This window comes from Solanum lycopersicum, chromosome 10 (genome assembly GCF_036512215.1).
Source record: "Solanum lycopersicum chromosome 10, SLM_r2.1".
NCBI classification, from domain to species: domain Eukaryota; kingdom Viridiplantae; phylum Streptophyta; class Magnoliopsida; order Solanales; family Solanaceae; genus Solanum; species Solanum lycopersicum.
In genome coordinates, this window is record NC_090809.1 from 6342267 (window position 1) to 6358019 (window position 15753).

Below are 15753 nucleotides of genomic sequence, written 5' to 3' on the forward strand. Positions count from 1 at the left end.
AGGTAACACAATATTTATCTAGGTGGCAAAATATTTATCTAGGTGTCGTACACGTGTAGACACGATCATATTGAGTGGACAGAAAAGGTGTACGTGTAGGATGAATAAGCAAGTTCAGGGGGTAATTGAAACAAAATAAAGTTTAGGTGTACATTGAATAAAAAGCTTCAAGTTCAGGGGGGTAATGAATACTTTTGCCTATAAATATACAATGACTCACGAATATCCTTGAATTGAAATGATGAGGTAACTAACACTTTGTTTGGATCATTGTTACTCATTGTTTCATAATGTATTGTATTGTATTATACTTTATTGAATGGTAGATACAATGTTTGGCTAGACTGTATTGTTTGTTGTTGTTTAATAGCATTTTAATTATTTATTTTGATCGTATCCATTGTAATTTATAAATTTACTAAAAAATCCTAATTATTCTAGGATAGAAGGTTTGACTAGATTTAAAGAATTAAGATAAAGAGTAAAATAGTATTTTGAAATATTATGTAAATATATAATTGAAAAAAGAAATTAAGTAACAATGGGAACATACCAAATTGGTTGTTCCATAAAATAGGTGTTTTCATTGTTAGGTAACAACGAAATTTAACGATATAATACAATACTTTTTAAGTAACAATTAAAACAAACATTGTAGGTATAATAACGATATAATGCAATACAATAGGTAATAACGATCCAAACATAATGTAATGGTCATCTCAATAAGACCTTATCAAATAATTAGGGATCATTTGGTAGAGTAAATAAAAATAATATTAAATAGAGTATAAATAATACTTATATTAATTATACATAATTTACTTTTTATATATTATTTAATTTAATATATTAAAAATAACATATATTATAAAAAAATATTCACCATAATTATGATAAAAAATGTAAAAAAGTTTTTTGAGAGATTATTGTATCTTTAAAATGCCAGTGCATGCATCAAATTTGATAAACACGTATAGGTGTTTGGACTCAGAATTTGGAGAACTAATCTTTTTCTCCCCCTTTTTTTTTTACATATAAGTTGTTTTAGTTAAAAAAATTCATTCAATTTCTAGAATTGAGACTACTATAATATATACTTTCTCTTGTTTTTTACTTGTCCATTTTTAAATTTATATATATATATATATATATATATATATATATATATTAAGGAAATAATTAATAAAATAGTAAATTTAATCATTTTACTTCTATTAATTATGAAATAAATAAAAAAATACATTTTTTAAAGTGATTAATCATTTAATTGTAAATATAATAGATAAAAAATTATTCTTTCTTTACTTATCAAAATAGACAAATAATTAAAAAATAATTATAAAAAAAATTAAAAATAAAAATAATTATAATTACATAGTCAATATAGTATCATAAAATAAAATAAGATTTTGGGAGGATAGGGTATACACAAGTTTTACGCTTACTCAGAGACAACTTTATGCATTGTAAAATAAGACATTTGCCTTAATCCCATAAATTCGTGATGTCCCCTTTTTTTTAGCAATAATATAATTATTATAGATTTTTTCAAAAAATAGGGCAAAACTAAAAAAACGTACTTCCCGTTTCAATCTTTTGAAAAATTATTATATATTAGAAAGGTGACCTTTTTCATATAAAAAGAAAGAAGTCAATTATGCATTTCTAAATAATTTTGCATCATAAAAAAAAGTTAAAAAAAAATATTTTCGATGAGACTTCAACTCAAAAAAGAACAATTAAGAATATATAAAAGTGTAAACATAATAAAATATTTTAAATAGTAACTACAAGTAGTACGATAATTAAAGTAAGAATAACAAATAGTAGCAAAATTTCTTTTTAAAAAAAATAGAAAACTAGTACTACGAAATCAAAATACAAGCAAACAAATAGTGACAAAAATTTAAAAAATAAAATAAAATTAGAAAGCTAGTAATACGATAATGAAAATACAGAAAACAACAAATAATAGCAAAAATTGAAAAAAAAAACGAGTGATAGAACATTAATAATACAATAGTTAAAGTAAAAAGAAACATTTTTTTATATATAAAGAAAAAAAATAAAGATAAAAAACTAGTAAGACGATATCAAAGTACAAGAAATAAAAATAGTAACAAAAATTGAAGGAAAAAAAATTAGCAATACGATAATCAAAGCATAAAAAATAATAAATAATAGCAAAAATTTAAAAAACGAAATATACAAAATACAACAGATAGTAACAAAAATCGAAAAAATGAAAAGACTCGATGAAAATGTGATATATATGAGTTAGTTAGTTAAACCAATTATGCGCGGGAAAAAAACAACCCAAACTGCCAAGGCTATAAATACATTTCTTCGTCGTCGTCGTCTTCCTCACGAACCAAACTCCATTTCTTTTTTTCTCTGAAATTCTGATTCTCTGCTCCAAGAAAAGATGAAGAAAAACCAAAATCCCTATAACCCATACCTTCCCAAAGAAAATGGTTCTACAAGTTTTCCAGCCTCTATTGATCCTCCTTCAAATGCACCAGACCCGGTTCCTTCTTTCGCAAGTCTCCCACTTCAATTCGATTCTAATCGATCGAGTCTATCGATGCGTTTCGCTCGTCTATCTACTTCAGAAAACCAACAAGTACGCCAGCCAATAATCACTGATCCACATAATCAAGATCAGTATCTTCTCACCTCTGACATTGGCTCTTTTTCTCATGGATCTGGCGCTGTTTTCAAAGCTCTATATACCGAACACAGACCAGATTCTGAAATAACTGTGCATTCTAGATGGGTCACTTTGAAGATCATCGATATGAATGATAATGAAAGTGAAAGTCGTGATCTCTGGCGTCAAGGTAAAACAGGTCTTATGGATACTCCTTATGGAAAAATAATTGGATCTAGGAAAATCTTCAGTGTTGTAACCAACATTTTCAGTGATAATGATGAGTTGTTATGTGTTGTTTTGCCGTATATGTCTGAGGGATCTCTTCGATATATTCTATCTACTCGCCCTCAGAAAAAATTGTCAGAGGAATTCATTTTTGTTGTTCTTAAACAAGTGCTTATTGGTCTAAGAGATGAAATTCATGTTGAGTTTAATCCAAAGGTTCATAAAACTTTGAATGCTGGAGATATCTTTGTTCATTTCGACGATGCTACTCAAGAAATATCGATCAAGTTAGCATATGAAGTATCTGCTTATGATTCCGAAACCCAAAATCAAGGCAATAATCAATACGCTCCGTTTTTGAATCCGAAAAATATTTTTAGATGGGGTGCTGCACCAGAGGTGTATGAAAGAGAAAATGAAGGTAGGAGTGGACCAAAATCTGATATTTGGTTATTTGGAATAACAGCACTGGAATTAGTGTATGGGGATTTGCCTGTTCGGAATCGTGTAGACTTCAATTATATAGTCGATGAGATAAGGAAGAAGAAGAAACTGCCCAACTCACTTAAAAGGATGATGATCAAGAGGGATGGGAGATTCAAGGAAGTGATGAGGAATGTGGTTAATCGAAAGAAAAGGGTGTTTTCGGAGGAGTTTGAGGAGATTGTTCTTGCTTGTCTTAGAGAAAATCCAGTGAACAGACCAAGTGCTGATCAGCTTTTGAATGCTCCATTCTTTAGTGATTCTAATGACAGGTTTAAGCAATATGTGTTGAATGGTAGAAATTGAACAGCTTTTCGAGCATGATGGTACTAGTAAGAGTAAAAATTTAGATATATTCAGCAGATTCTTGGATTAACATTGATGTATAGCACATGAAATCCTCTGTTTTTCTGAGTTTGTGGATTGTATACATGAAATGGAACTTCTGCTGGATTTCTTATTTTCTTCTGCTACTGATTTTTATGTGCAAATCTATGTCGAATACTTGTGGATTCGATTAGTCTAAGAAATAATGGTAAAGAAAGATATGAGATGTCTTCGAATCACCAGTCTTGATTCGATGGTTTAAATTCCAGAAGCACAAGTCTTGATTCGTTCTACGATATACTCAGTAAGCTCTCATACATAAACATATAAATTTTTGTTGTTAGAAAAGACTTGAATCATTATAAGGATATAAACTTGCACAAGCTAAAACAGGAACATGAGTAAATTTGTATGCATAATTATTAGGTGAAAGTATCAAGAATCATTTTAGTGTTTCTGCTAATAGAAAAGATTACATACTCCACCACCTTGTGTTGATCCAACATAGGTACACATATGGTAATGGATATCAACACCTTTTTAAGAACTGTTCTGTTAGTTCCTTGCTGAAACTTTATTGACATACTACTGCTTCTTGTATTAAAATAGATATGAGGCCTACTTTGATTCAACTAATGAAAAATAGAGAAAGGTGGATGTGCTATGAAAAATGGGTAGTATATGTCACGATATCTGAGACTACCTCTTAGTTGTAACACGGTGCTTAACGTCATGAGTGACCCAAGCTAACTCTTGATATTGACATAGTCATGAGCAACTAAATATGAACAAGTAAAAGAATGAAAAAGACTGAGCGGAAGCATGATTATTGGATTATTGGTTTAATATATTTTTGGACAAAGTTTTGTATACAACAACTGTGATGTGAAAGGAAAATAAAATAGAATAGACTGAATACAACAACTCTAACTGAATTTCCATGAAGTCTCTACTAATATTGATTATAGTTAGTGAGACATGAGTCCCGCTTACCTTATTCAATACATGTGAATAGAATAGCTTCAACTATCTAGGATCCTGATAGTAACAATCTGAATGTACATCATATGAAATATGCAGGAACAAGAGGTATGTGAATCAGCACGAACAATGTACTAATATGAGATATATGGATGATAAATTGTAAAGCTGGGCTTGATGAATCTGTGACGCTAGATTGAATATGAAATTGAAATTCATGAATTGATGAAATGACCAAGTAGTAAAACATGCAATTGATAAATACTGAAACGAAATTAACTAATTAAATATAATGCCAAAGCAATAATCTGAAAAGCTAAACTGTGGGATATATTCTTAATCTGTATTAAACCATGTGAATAGTAACATGGAGTCTGTTATTTTATTCTCATACCGAAAAAAAATTGTCCTATATGTCAAGGCAAAGACTATGAGTTTGACCTAAGGTGGATCTTCTAACTAATTTCTATATGAGACAAGAATCTATGGTGACACATTGTTCTGGGACTTGGGGATTTCTACTAAAGGTTCACGAACACTAAACGGAAAATCCTTCATTCCAAAATCTGGCTCGGTGCTAAGTAACTTCCAATGGAAATATATAAAATTATACAATATTCATAATCTTATTTTTTTAAAAATGGTGAGAATCTAATAATACCAATTCAATTATAAAGATTCATAAATTATAAGAATATCTCCTTTGAAATATCATGACTTCGTAACATATCAATTCATAAGAGATACTTAATCGGAAGCATCTAAATCATGAGATATTTCCATCTTTCCACTCCACCTTCTCCTCTCAAGCTCTAAGACAAAATTCAAAGGCAAATCAAAGCATAAGACTTCTAAGTAAGATTTTTTCAAATATTTTTAATGATTATTCTTTAACTAATGTTCTTTTAAATTTTTGTCAATATTCTTCTTCAAGGTAAATACTTCTCTAAAGATTTTAATCTTTCCAATTCAAGTCACTTCTTAAAATCATGAATCATTAATAGTATTATTAGCCCTTGGCCATAACATTTTCAAGAAACTAATTCTAGAACCTTGAGAAATGATTTCTTCATCGTTCTTGTTCAAATTAGGGTTCTTTTTTAAGATCCATGGAGCATGTAAGGTATGTGAGATTATTAAAGTGAGGAACTTTGTTCTTCCTCACAGCCTACTCCTACAATATATGTTTTTAAGATCAAAGCTAGGGTTTTTATCCTCAATTTTATGATTTTGATTTCATTTATCTCCTATCATTGATTTTTAATTTTTATCATCAAAATTATGATATTTATGCTATTAATGATTATTGAATCATTATTCATGATTATTATACCATATGGACCCCTTTCTAACTAAAGTTATTTAAAAATCTTATCGTAGTATTTCATGGTTCATGACTTCTTTAAAATCTTGAACATACTTTATTTATGAGATTAATGCATATGAAATACTACAATAAGGTTTTCAAATAAAATTTATTAGAAAGGGGTTCATGCGGTATAATAATCATGAACCATAAATCAATAATCAATAGTCACATAAATATCATAATTTTGATGATAAAAATCAAGAACCAATCATTGGAGATAAAGGAAATACAAAATCATAGAATCTTGGGTAAAACCCCTAGCTTTGATCTTAAAAATATATATTGAAGGAGTAGCGGCTAAGGAAGAAAAAAGTTTCTCACTTTAATAACCTTACATCCCTTGAACGCTCCATGAATTTTGAAGAACCCTAATTAGAAGAACGATAATGGAATATCCTTTCTCGAGATTGTTGGATTAGTCTCTTGAAAATTCTATGCTTAAGGGTTAAGAATTTTATTAATCATTCGTCATCGTACGAAGGAATTTGAATGGGAAAGATTAAATTCTTTGAAGAGAAATTTACCTTAAAGAAGGATCTTGAAAAATATTGGAAAGAACATTATTCGAAAAAGAATCTTACTTGAAAGTCTTATGCTTTGATTTCTTTTTTAGAATTTTGTCTAAGGGTTTGAGAGAGGAGGAGGAGTTAAAAGAAGGAAATATAAATGTTTTAGACTTCATTGAAGTTGATATATTTGTATTCTTTCAATTGTATTCATTAATATACTTGATATAGTTATGTTTGATATAAGATATAAATCAGTACTTGATACTACGAGTACAATGTGTTCATCCTCTTTATCAAATGTATTGTATGTCAATTATATTCAATCAAATATAGGTGAGACTTGTATTCTATATCAATAGTATTCGGACAAGCTATATTAGTATTTTGTATCAATTGTATTCAAAATACAACAAATACAACATATATTCATCATCTCTTCTCTCCTATCTTGCCCCTCTCCCACCCACCCACCCCCCTCTCAATCTCGCTCGTCACTCTTCTCCTCTCTCTCAATCTCGATTGTCTCTATCCCCCTAACATGTAGCTAAATACAATAGTTTTTATATCATTATATTCACTAACATACAAATCAATTGTATCATTTGTATATTTGATACAACATGTATTCAACTTCTCTCTTCCCGATTTCGTTCGCCTTTCTCTTCCATCTCCTAGTCTTGCTAACTTCTCTTCTCCCAAACATAAACTATAGCTATAGATCTCTAATTAAGCCTAAACTATAATCATTTAAAGTTCCTCTTAATTTAATTCATATTTGTTTGATTTAAATAACTAAACAAGTATCCTATATTTATTATAATCCTTATGAATTTAGATCTAATTAATTTTAAATGACGATATTCCACCAGAGTTAACCAGTTTGTAAGGATTTGCAATCTTGGATATATAGTCTTCACCAATCTCCAAATATCCACTTGAATTTTGAAAACTAACCTGTGATTGGACAACTTCTCCCCATTTTACATTTTGGTTCCTTCGATGCATTTATGTACTCAAATCTCCAAATTTCATGCATGTATGTATCAATGTTTAAAGACACGACCGTAACAATATTAATTCCATTATATTTATACGATTTATGTAATGTTTTTATGATAAATTCATAAATGATAAAAACTAGGGGTATCAAAAGTGAACCCAAACATAGACAACCCGTCCAGTCCGTCCAGAATTTTAAGGATTGGACTCAAGATAATTTAAATCGGATTCAATCTCAACGCATTCAAGCATAACCCATTTGAAGAGAATCTTTAATTGAGCCCAATTCAATCTCCAATTTCAACCCGTTTAAAAACTTTTTATTAAAATATGTTTTTATATTTAAGGTATAAATTATTATCTATATAGCATCTTTTATGATTTATCCATTCATTTGTTACTATTTTAAAAAAATAAGTTCGAGCTAAAATTCATATTGTGATTATAAAAGTTAAATATCAATATGTTAAATTAGTGAGATTAATCAGATCAAATTGGGCGGGTTAAGACCCTACCCATTTTAAGCCCATTCGATCCTAAAGTAAACTTGAGCGGGTCAAGACCCAACCCGATTTCTGTCTCAACCCATTTTAATATGGGTAAATCACATAAATGTACCATATTAAAAAAAATATTTACCATTTATGTCAATATAATATTTCTAATAAATATAAAAAAATTTATGAATTAAAAAATTGTATAGTTAATCTTACTTTCGCTCTTTCTTTGCCCTTTTTCTCTTTCTCTTTTCTTTCTGTGTCAATCTTTCTTCCTCTTTTTTTTTAAAAATCATTTAAATAACTATTTTTAAATTAGTTTTTTTCCTTATTTCACTATTTTTATTCAAAAATACGACAAGAAAAGGAATAGCAAAAACAAAAAATTGTACAATATGATGTCTCATATAAGAATTTCAAAATTTTAAAATTAAAGAAACAATAGTTCATCATTGATTGTCATTATAAAGAATCAATTATACGAACTTGCGATTAGTTTGGTAGGTTGTTGCTACAAATAAGTGAAATGTCGTTTGTAGTTTATCCCAATTTTAAGAGGGTTTGGTTAAGTTTATAATTGATTTTGGTTAAATTTAGATTATTGTCTTGTCTTTCATTAGTTACGCTTTTCATTTATTATTATTTTTCTCTTCTAATTCAACTTTAATATTATGTAATACACTTTTAATGCAAATTTAATTCATTTTGTAGTTTATTATTTGTTATTACTAAATTACTTGTTTAATTCATTATTGATATCAGTTTAATTCACTCTATAGATCATTGTCTTGTGTTTCATTGGTTACAATTTTTATCTATGCTCAATTCAACTTTAATTTAATATTTGTGTATGGACTTTTAATACAAGTTAATTCATTTTTTGCATTTTATTAGTTGATTTGTTATGATTGAATTACGTCTTTAATTCATTATTGATTCAAATTTTATTCAATTTACAAATCACATAATGCTCTTTCATTTGCTACATTTATCATTCATGTTTAATTTGTTTTTCATTCAATTTTGATATGTGTGTAACATTTTTTTTATTCAAGTATAATTCATTTGACAATTTATTATGTTTCTTCATTTGTTACAATTAGATTACTTGTCTAATTAATTGATTATTATAGTGAAAAAAGCAAAAGTAATCTATAAAATGCATATGATATAAGTTTTATTCATGGATGATATGAGATTAATTCAATTTATAGATCATTATCTTGTCTTTTGTTAGTTTACATTTTTTATTCATTCTAAATTCTCTTCTAATTCAACTTTAATATTGTGTAATACAATTTTAAAACAATTTAATTTATTTTGCAATGTTTTGATTTATTTATTACTATTGGATTACTTGTTTAATTCATTATTAATACAAGTTTAATTTACTCTATAGTTATTTGTATGATACATTTTTAATTCAACTTTAATATGTCTGTGATACATTTTTAATTCATTTTCAATTTATTATGTGTCTTCATTTGTTACAATAAATTATTTTTTAATTAATTAATTATTGATAAAAGTTTTATTCATTCTACGAATTATTCACTATTCTACGAAAAAAATTAAAGAGAGAAACTAAAGGGAAAAAAAACAGAAAGAGAGGGAGTGCGCAGCAAAAAAGAAAGCAAAACAGAGAAAAAATAATAAAAAGAAAGCAAGAGAGGAAGAGCAACAAAAAGAAAAAAATTGACAGAGAAAAGAGAGAAAGAGCGAGCGACAAAAAAATCTTATAATATCATTTATATTGCTATAAATAGTAATAATTAAAGAGTATAGCTAAAAATAATAATTATTTATAAAAAAGGATTCACTCAAGTAATTAAATCTTTTAATATTTTCAATTTCAGCCCAACTCGCCCATTTGACACCCCTAATAAACACTCATAATTTTGAATCAGACGAAGCATACATAATTCCCAGGCCCAATTCATTTTCCCTTTAATTTCCAGCCAGCCCCAATTCTTTTTGCAGCCCATTCCTCCTACCCGACCCACCAAATTTAACCCAACCCAAACCCGATTCTCCCTCTTCCTCTCTGCGTTCAACAGCCGCGCAGAACTTCAAAAAAAAAAAAGAGGGGCGCCTTCCTCTCTGTTCTTCCCTCTATTTTGCGCGTGAATCGTCCCCTATCTCATCAACTCCACTACGTTTCGTACGTTTTTCAGAGAGGGCAGAGATTGGTACAAGAGCGCAGCGAGGTGTCGAAATCTCCTCTCCCCTCTCGTCCTTTCTCTCAAATCGGACCGCTATTCTCTTCATTCCGTTGAAATAGTACAAATTTGTACCATTCCGTTTCAACCTTATCCGGTTAGGTTTTTTTGAATTTCAAATTGGGACGTGAAATCGCGAATTTGCCCCAAACCTTCTTCCGTTTTTCCCCGCTCTCCACCCTGGAGAAATGGCTATATATATTGCCATTTCCCCACTGTTCCGGGAGGTTTTTTTTTTGCTGAAATTTTATTGTTACAAGAACACAAAGATAGTCGAAATTTTTTGAAGAAAGTTAAGGCAGAATTTTCGAGGGAGTTCATATAACAGAGATTAAAAGCAACCTACAAAGTTCAAATTCGAAGCTGAAGCTAAGGCCCTTAACGATTGGAACTAGTTTCTATTCAATCTAAAGTCTAATCCCTTCCTCGTTCCATTCCTATTCCTTCATTGTCTCCGGAGCTCGTCGAAGTTATCAGGCCTCCATTGTGGTTGTGGAAGGTCGTTTCCTTTGCTTGCAAAGTCTCAGTCGCTGCACGGAGAAAGGTAATGCTTCCTTTTATTTATGTCTGACTTCAGTGTTGAATGCAATGTGATGTTCGTTGTTGTTTCCTTTGGTTGCGTTACTGTTTTGCTTACTCGTTTCGACTTATATACTCTTCTTCGAAAGGTTGCTTGGTGTGATTGATTTGCTGTTGATAATGACAGATATGCTTCAGCCTTGTTTAAGTTTCATTTGAAGCTGTTTGTAGGCAGATTTTTTATGTTTTTTTTTGGATCATATTGTGTTTCTAGTTTAATGTAAAGATATGCGAATGCCGTGATTTACTCCTATGAGTTAATATGGTTCAATGATTGTGTCTTGTATCCATTGTTGCATTGGTTTAGACCATGGAATAATCGTGATCAAGTATGTTATTCTCTGTTTATTTTTGCTTTCTCTTCTCTCCCCGAAAACCTCTTGCGAATCTGTAATACGCTTTCTTTGCTATCAAGCAAATCGCGTAGCCACTGTTTTGGCCTTAGTTTCATGGTGTTGTTTCGATAGCTGTTGTTTAGGTTGTATGTTCAAGTGTAATGTACTTAAGCTACTGGTTGAAATTTTAGCTAGTCATTTACGTTAGCTTTTGTTTTTTTATCAGTTGTTATGGCCTTAGAGAAGAAGCTAAAATGTTTTGGTTATTCGTTCGGGTGTTGCTGCATATGTCTCTTGCTGCTACTTGAGTATGAGGAGAGTTTGAGGATTTGACTGTGTTATATTCTTTGAGTACTGAATTGATTAATACTTAATGTTTTATCGAAAAAATAAAGATTTCAAAAAGAGTTTGTTTTATTTTCGACTTTTAGGAGTCGCCACTAAATTTTTAAGAAAAATCAAGAAAACTTATTTCCAAAACAACTTAAACAGAAAAATCATTTTGAAAAAAAACTTTTTAAGGGGTTCAGGATTCTTATTAGTGTCTTAGGAAGGTGTAAGACACCTAAGACACTCCGCTAACTTACGATTTTCCGACGATTAACTATTTGACTATTTTTGTTTTAACTTTTGCTATTTTATTGAACTTATTGGAAAATTACTTAGGCGAATTAACAAGTTTTGAAATATTTATTGTTTATCTTGCGATTTTGCAAATGTCTCAAAGTTGAACTTAAGGCTTTATCCAGATGAATTTTACAATATTTATCGTTTTAAGATTCGATTGTAATTTTTTAAGTTTGATAAAATAAAAAGGCGTTCGATGGGGATTCGGAGTTTCTAACCCTAACTAACGACATTCACGCAGACATGTAAAACGAATAGTAAAAGAGATAGAGAGAGAGAGGGGGAGAGAGATTCGGGTCCAAGTTCGAGTTCTGTTCGCGTTGACTGAATCTTGGACCCAGCTGCTTTTGGGTGTTTGACCCATTTTTGTACCTGTCCTAACTAAACAAATAATAATACAAAGTAAATATGAAGTAAAGAAAACGATAAGGGCTTAGGCCCATTACAAATAAAATACAAGGAATGTAAAATAAGGAAATTTCTAATTGATTATCTTCAAGTCCTTCAATCTTCGGCATCTCTTCGTCGATTTCAAGGCTTGACTCGATGAAGGAAATTTGTGAGTCTTTATGACTCTCCCAAAATGCAAGAACGGAATGGAGTCCCAAAATGGACTCGAAAGGGATTTCACATGCAACCAAACAATGGAAACGAATTAGCACCTTGAGGGATATAATAATAATATTCGTAATGGCAAGAGACTGAGATAGAAATGAATTAACTAGAGATACGTGGTTAAAGAGGAAGACGAATGACTTCAAAACAATTTGACACGAAATTAGGAACCTCCACTCGAATTAAATTCAATAAAGCAAACAAAGCTCAATTTATGCCAATAATCAGTGCCTAGGTGCTCGAAAAGGAAAAGGAAACAAAATTCGTGATACATACTTTATACTTATGACTAAGGCTCTTTTTGCAGTAATTTACTACACAAAAACAATACATCCATAACTAGAAGCCATAAGCATACCAGAATAGTATAAAACAGATGAGGAATATTCAAACAAGCAACTCTAATATGAGAGCTAACAAAAATTAATCTCAAGATGCACGAAAGCAACAAAGATCGTCATGAGGAGGCAAAGTCGAAAACCATAACGTGGTAGACAATGAAATCGCTAACGAATCGCAGATACAACAAAGTGGCTCAAAATAACTAGCGTTTCAACAGACTTGATCCAAACGATTCAGAAAAACAGCAGACATACCAGCAGTAACTCATGGAGTACTAAAGCGACAGAAAACTATTCGAAAACAGAGGAAACGAAGAGATAGCAAGGAGTGGAGGGGGTTACCTCTCTGAAAGCAGCGAACTGAGGACGACGACGAGCTGGTGCGAGCTATTCCACCACACGATCGCGAACAGCTTCCACCCCCAACGAAAGAGACGCACTGAGATTTACTACGACGATTCGACGGAACAAACAGTCGAACACTTGTTAATGAGACCGACTGTTCCTCTCTAAGGTTTCGACTTCCTCCGTTCTTGTAAAACCAACAGTGAAGAAAATAAAATATCTCCGTAGATCCTCCTTCTCTTCTTACGCAGCAAAATAGACTAGACCAAGATTTCGATTTATTTTTTTTTTCAATTTTTCAAACCCGAAAATCCCAACCAAATTTTCCCTCTCTGAAAATTTTCAACCAAAAAATTGCTAACCTCTGAAAATTTCTCAACCAAAAAACGTCCAACCTTTTTTACTGAAGGGTCTGGGGGTTTAAATAGAAGAAAACAATTAGGATTTTCGGGGGAAGGCCTGGTGGACTAACTTCGGCCCATTCGAATTTGAAATTCCAATCCCTCTCCAAAGCTGAAGAATATGCCCTTTTAGATGCCAAATTCCCAACGATTGGGAGGTGAGGTGGACGATCGAGATGAGTTCTTCGTCCTTGGCAAGCGACGTGGCTCAATCTCGCCACCAACGACAATATTTTCCAGCTTTCTCGCTTGCCAGGCCTGCGCGAGCGTACTATTGTACGAGTCGCAGAGGAAGACGACACAAAATGTTCCTTCACGCGCGATAAAGGGAGAAGGAACGCGAAGAGGAGAGAGGAGAGGGAGAGCGTGGGAGGGAAGGTTTTCGTTGGGGATTTTGCGCGTGGGTTTCTGGGTTTTGTTGGGTTTCAGCGTGGGGGGAGGTTTCTGTTGGGGGAGAGGGAATCGCGTGGTGTTGGGGGAAGAAGAAAGTGGGATTTGGGTCGGACGGGCGGGTCAAAAAGGGGAAGGGAGTTTGGGGTTGGGTCGGGTTATAAGATTAAAGAGGGTTGGGCCGGAATTTTTGGGTTGAAAGGGAATTTGGGCCTGGGGTTGGAAGTAGAAGTGGAGTGGGCCAATGGAGTGGGCTGGTTTCGAATATACACAAGATATACCGGCTATATACACAACTATGTAAACATTGTATCGTTATATTTCGCAAAATTATAAAACTAATTAATTTTAAGTGATTTGGGAAACTCATGAAGCTCGCTAATTAAATCATACCGGAGCAGGTCAAAAATTGGGTGTCAACACTTAATAGTAATGTTTAGCTGATGACACAATTGCTTACCGTTTCCTTTTTTTAAAAAAAAAAATATCCTCACATGAAGTTCTTATTTTGCTATCTTGAAGAATTGTCCATTATGTCTATTTTATCATTCTTCTGAAAAGTATTGCATGTTTGAGGTCATCTTTGCCATGACAGTCCTGGTGTCCAAGCATATATACATGCCTTATTCAAGGATCTCTTTGTTGTGGTTTTGCAAGTGTTTGAATAACTCTTCACTTGTTCATAGATGCTTTCTCTTGTTAATTCATTCATTCTATCCCATGTCTTTTTTTTTCTTCTCTATCTAATGTTTTGCTTTGTTTTTTTTTTCTTTTGTGAAACTCCTCTCAAGTCCGTTTTGGGACTCCATTTTCCTCCTTGCATCCTTTGTTTGAGCCATGAAGGCTCAAAACATCCTTCTCGAGTCGTAGACCCCCTCAAAACTGGCATACAGGTTGAACACAAAAAATTAGCTGCTGGAAATTAATTTACAGGTCGGAAGAATCAGCAAATGTGTTGCTGGAAAATCAAATCTGCAGATTTGAGCAGCAGTATACATATTGTATACATTTTTTATACACTGATACACAGGTTGAAAGGCGTACAGGAAGAAAAAATCGAAATCTGGGTTGATATACACTGCTGAAAAGGAGCTTTCAACTTTCGAAAGTTGAAAAACAGGCTGATATACAGATACGCTATACCACAAATAGGAGTAAAAAATATGAATTGCATGTTAGCGTATAGGGATGTCAAAGTCAGATAAAACACGGGAATAGGCAATGAATACGTGCATAGGATACAGACTGTATACAGTGGTATACATTTTTGGGCAGCGATATACATTTGTTAAACAGGTTAAAAATGATACAGGTCTAAATACATAGAAACGATGCGGGAAATACAGGGTGAATAGTGAGAAATGCGTATTCGAACAAATGAAACGCTCAAAAAGTCCAAAAATGGATTGAATATGCATCGTATACAATAGTATACATTGTTTGTACACTTTATGTCTCTTTTCAGGAATTGGACCAGGGCCCTTCAGCCCTTTTTATTAACAGGCCCAAAGGCCATTTGTTTCTGCAGGTTTTAAAGAGGGCCCAATTATAAGAAGGGAAAATTTCATATATGGCAAACATATTAGATTAAATAACATTATATGGGTATAGTTTACCTAATTACTTTATATGGGTATAGTTTAGTTATTTTAGGTATCTTTAATTTTGTATATAATGTTTTTTTTTTATTTATACAATTATATTTTAAAAAGTGGTTTGTAACTGAAGCGTTAAATATGCTAACAATAAATTTAGATAATGCCACAATTTTAGGGAAACGTCCCTTTTTTTAAGCTAAACGTTCAAATTCAAAAAAAAATCTGTATATATATATATGAACTTACCTTTTTTGTAT

At 31.5% G+C, this 15753-nt stretch overlaps 1 protein-coding gene and 1 long non-coding RNA gene across 2 annotated transcripts; both read left to right on the forward strand.

Moving 5' to 3' along the window:
* The first annotated feature begins 2428 nt into the window (after positions 1-2428).
* Positions 2429-3670, forward strand: LOC101256530 (serine/threonine-protein kinase BLUS1-like). Its single transcript, XM_004248577.1, has one exon. It carries the CDS (start codon positions 2429-2431, stop codon positions 3668-3670), a length of 1242 nt encoding a protein of 413 aa, XP_004248625.1.
* Positions 3671-9295: 5625 nt separating this feature from the next.
* LOC109121222 (uncharacterized) lies at positions 9296-14263 on the forward strand. Its single transcript, XR_002028675.3, has 2 exons — positions 9296-10809; positions 11406-14263. It is a non-coding gene; the product is annotated as an uncharacterized lncRNA (long non-coding RNA).
* The last annotated feature ends 1490 nt before the right edge of the window (positions 14264-15753 follow it).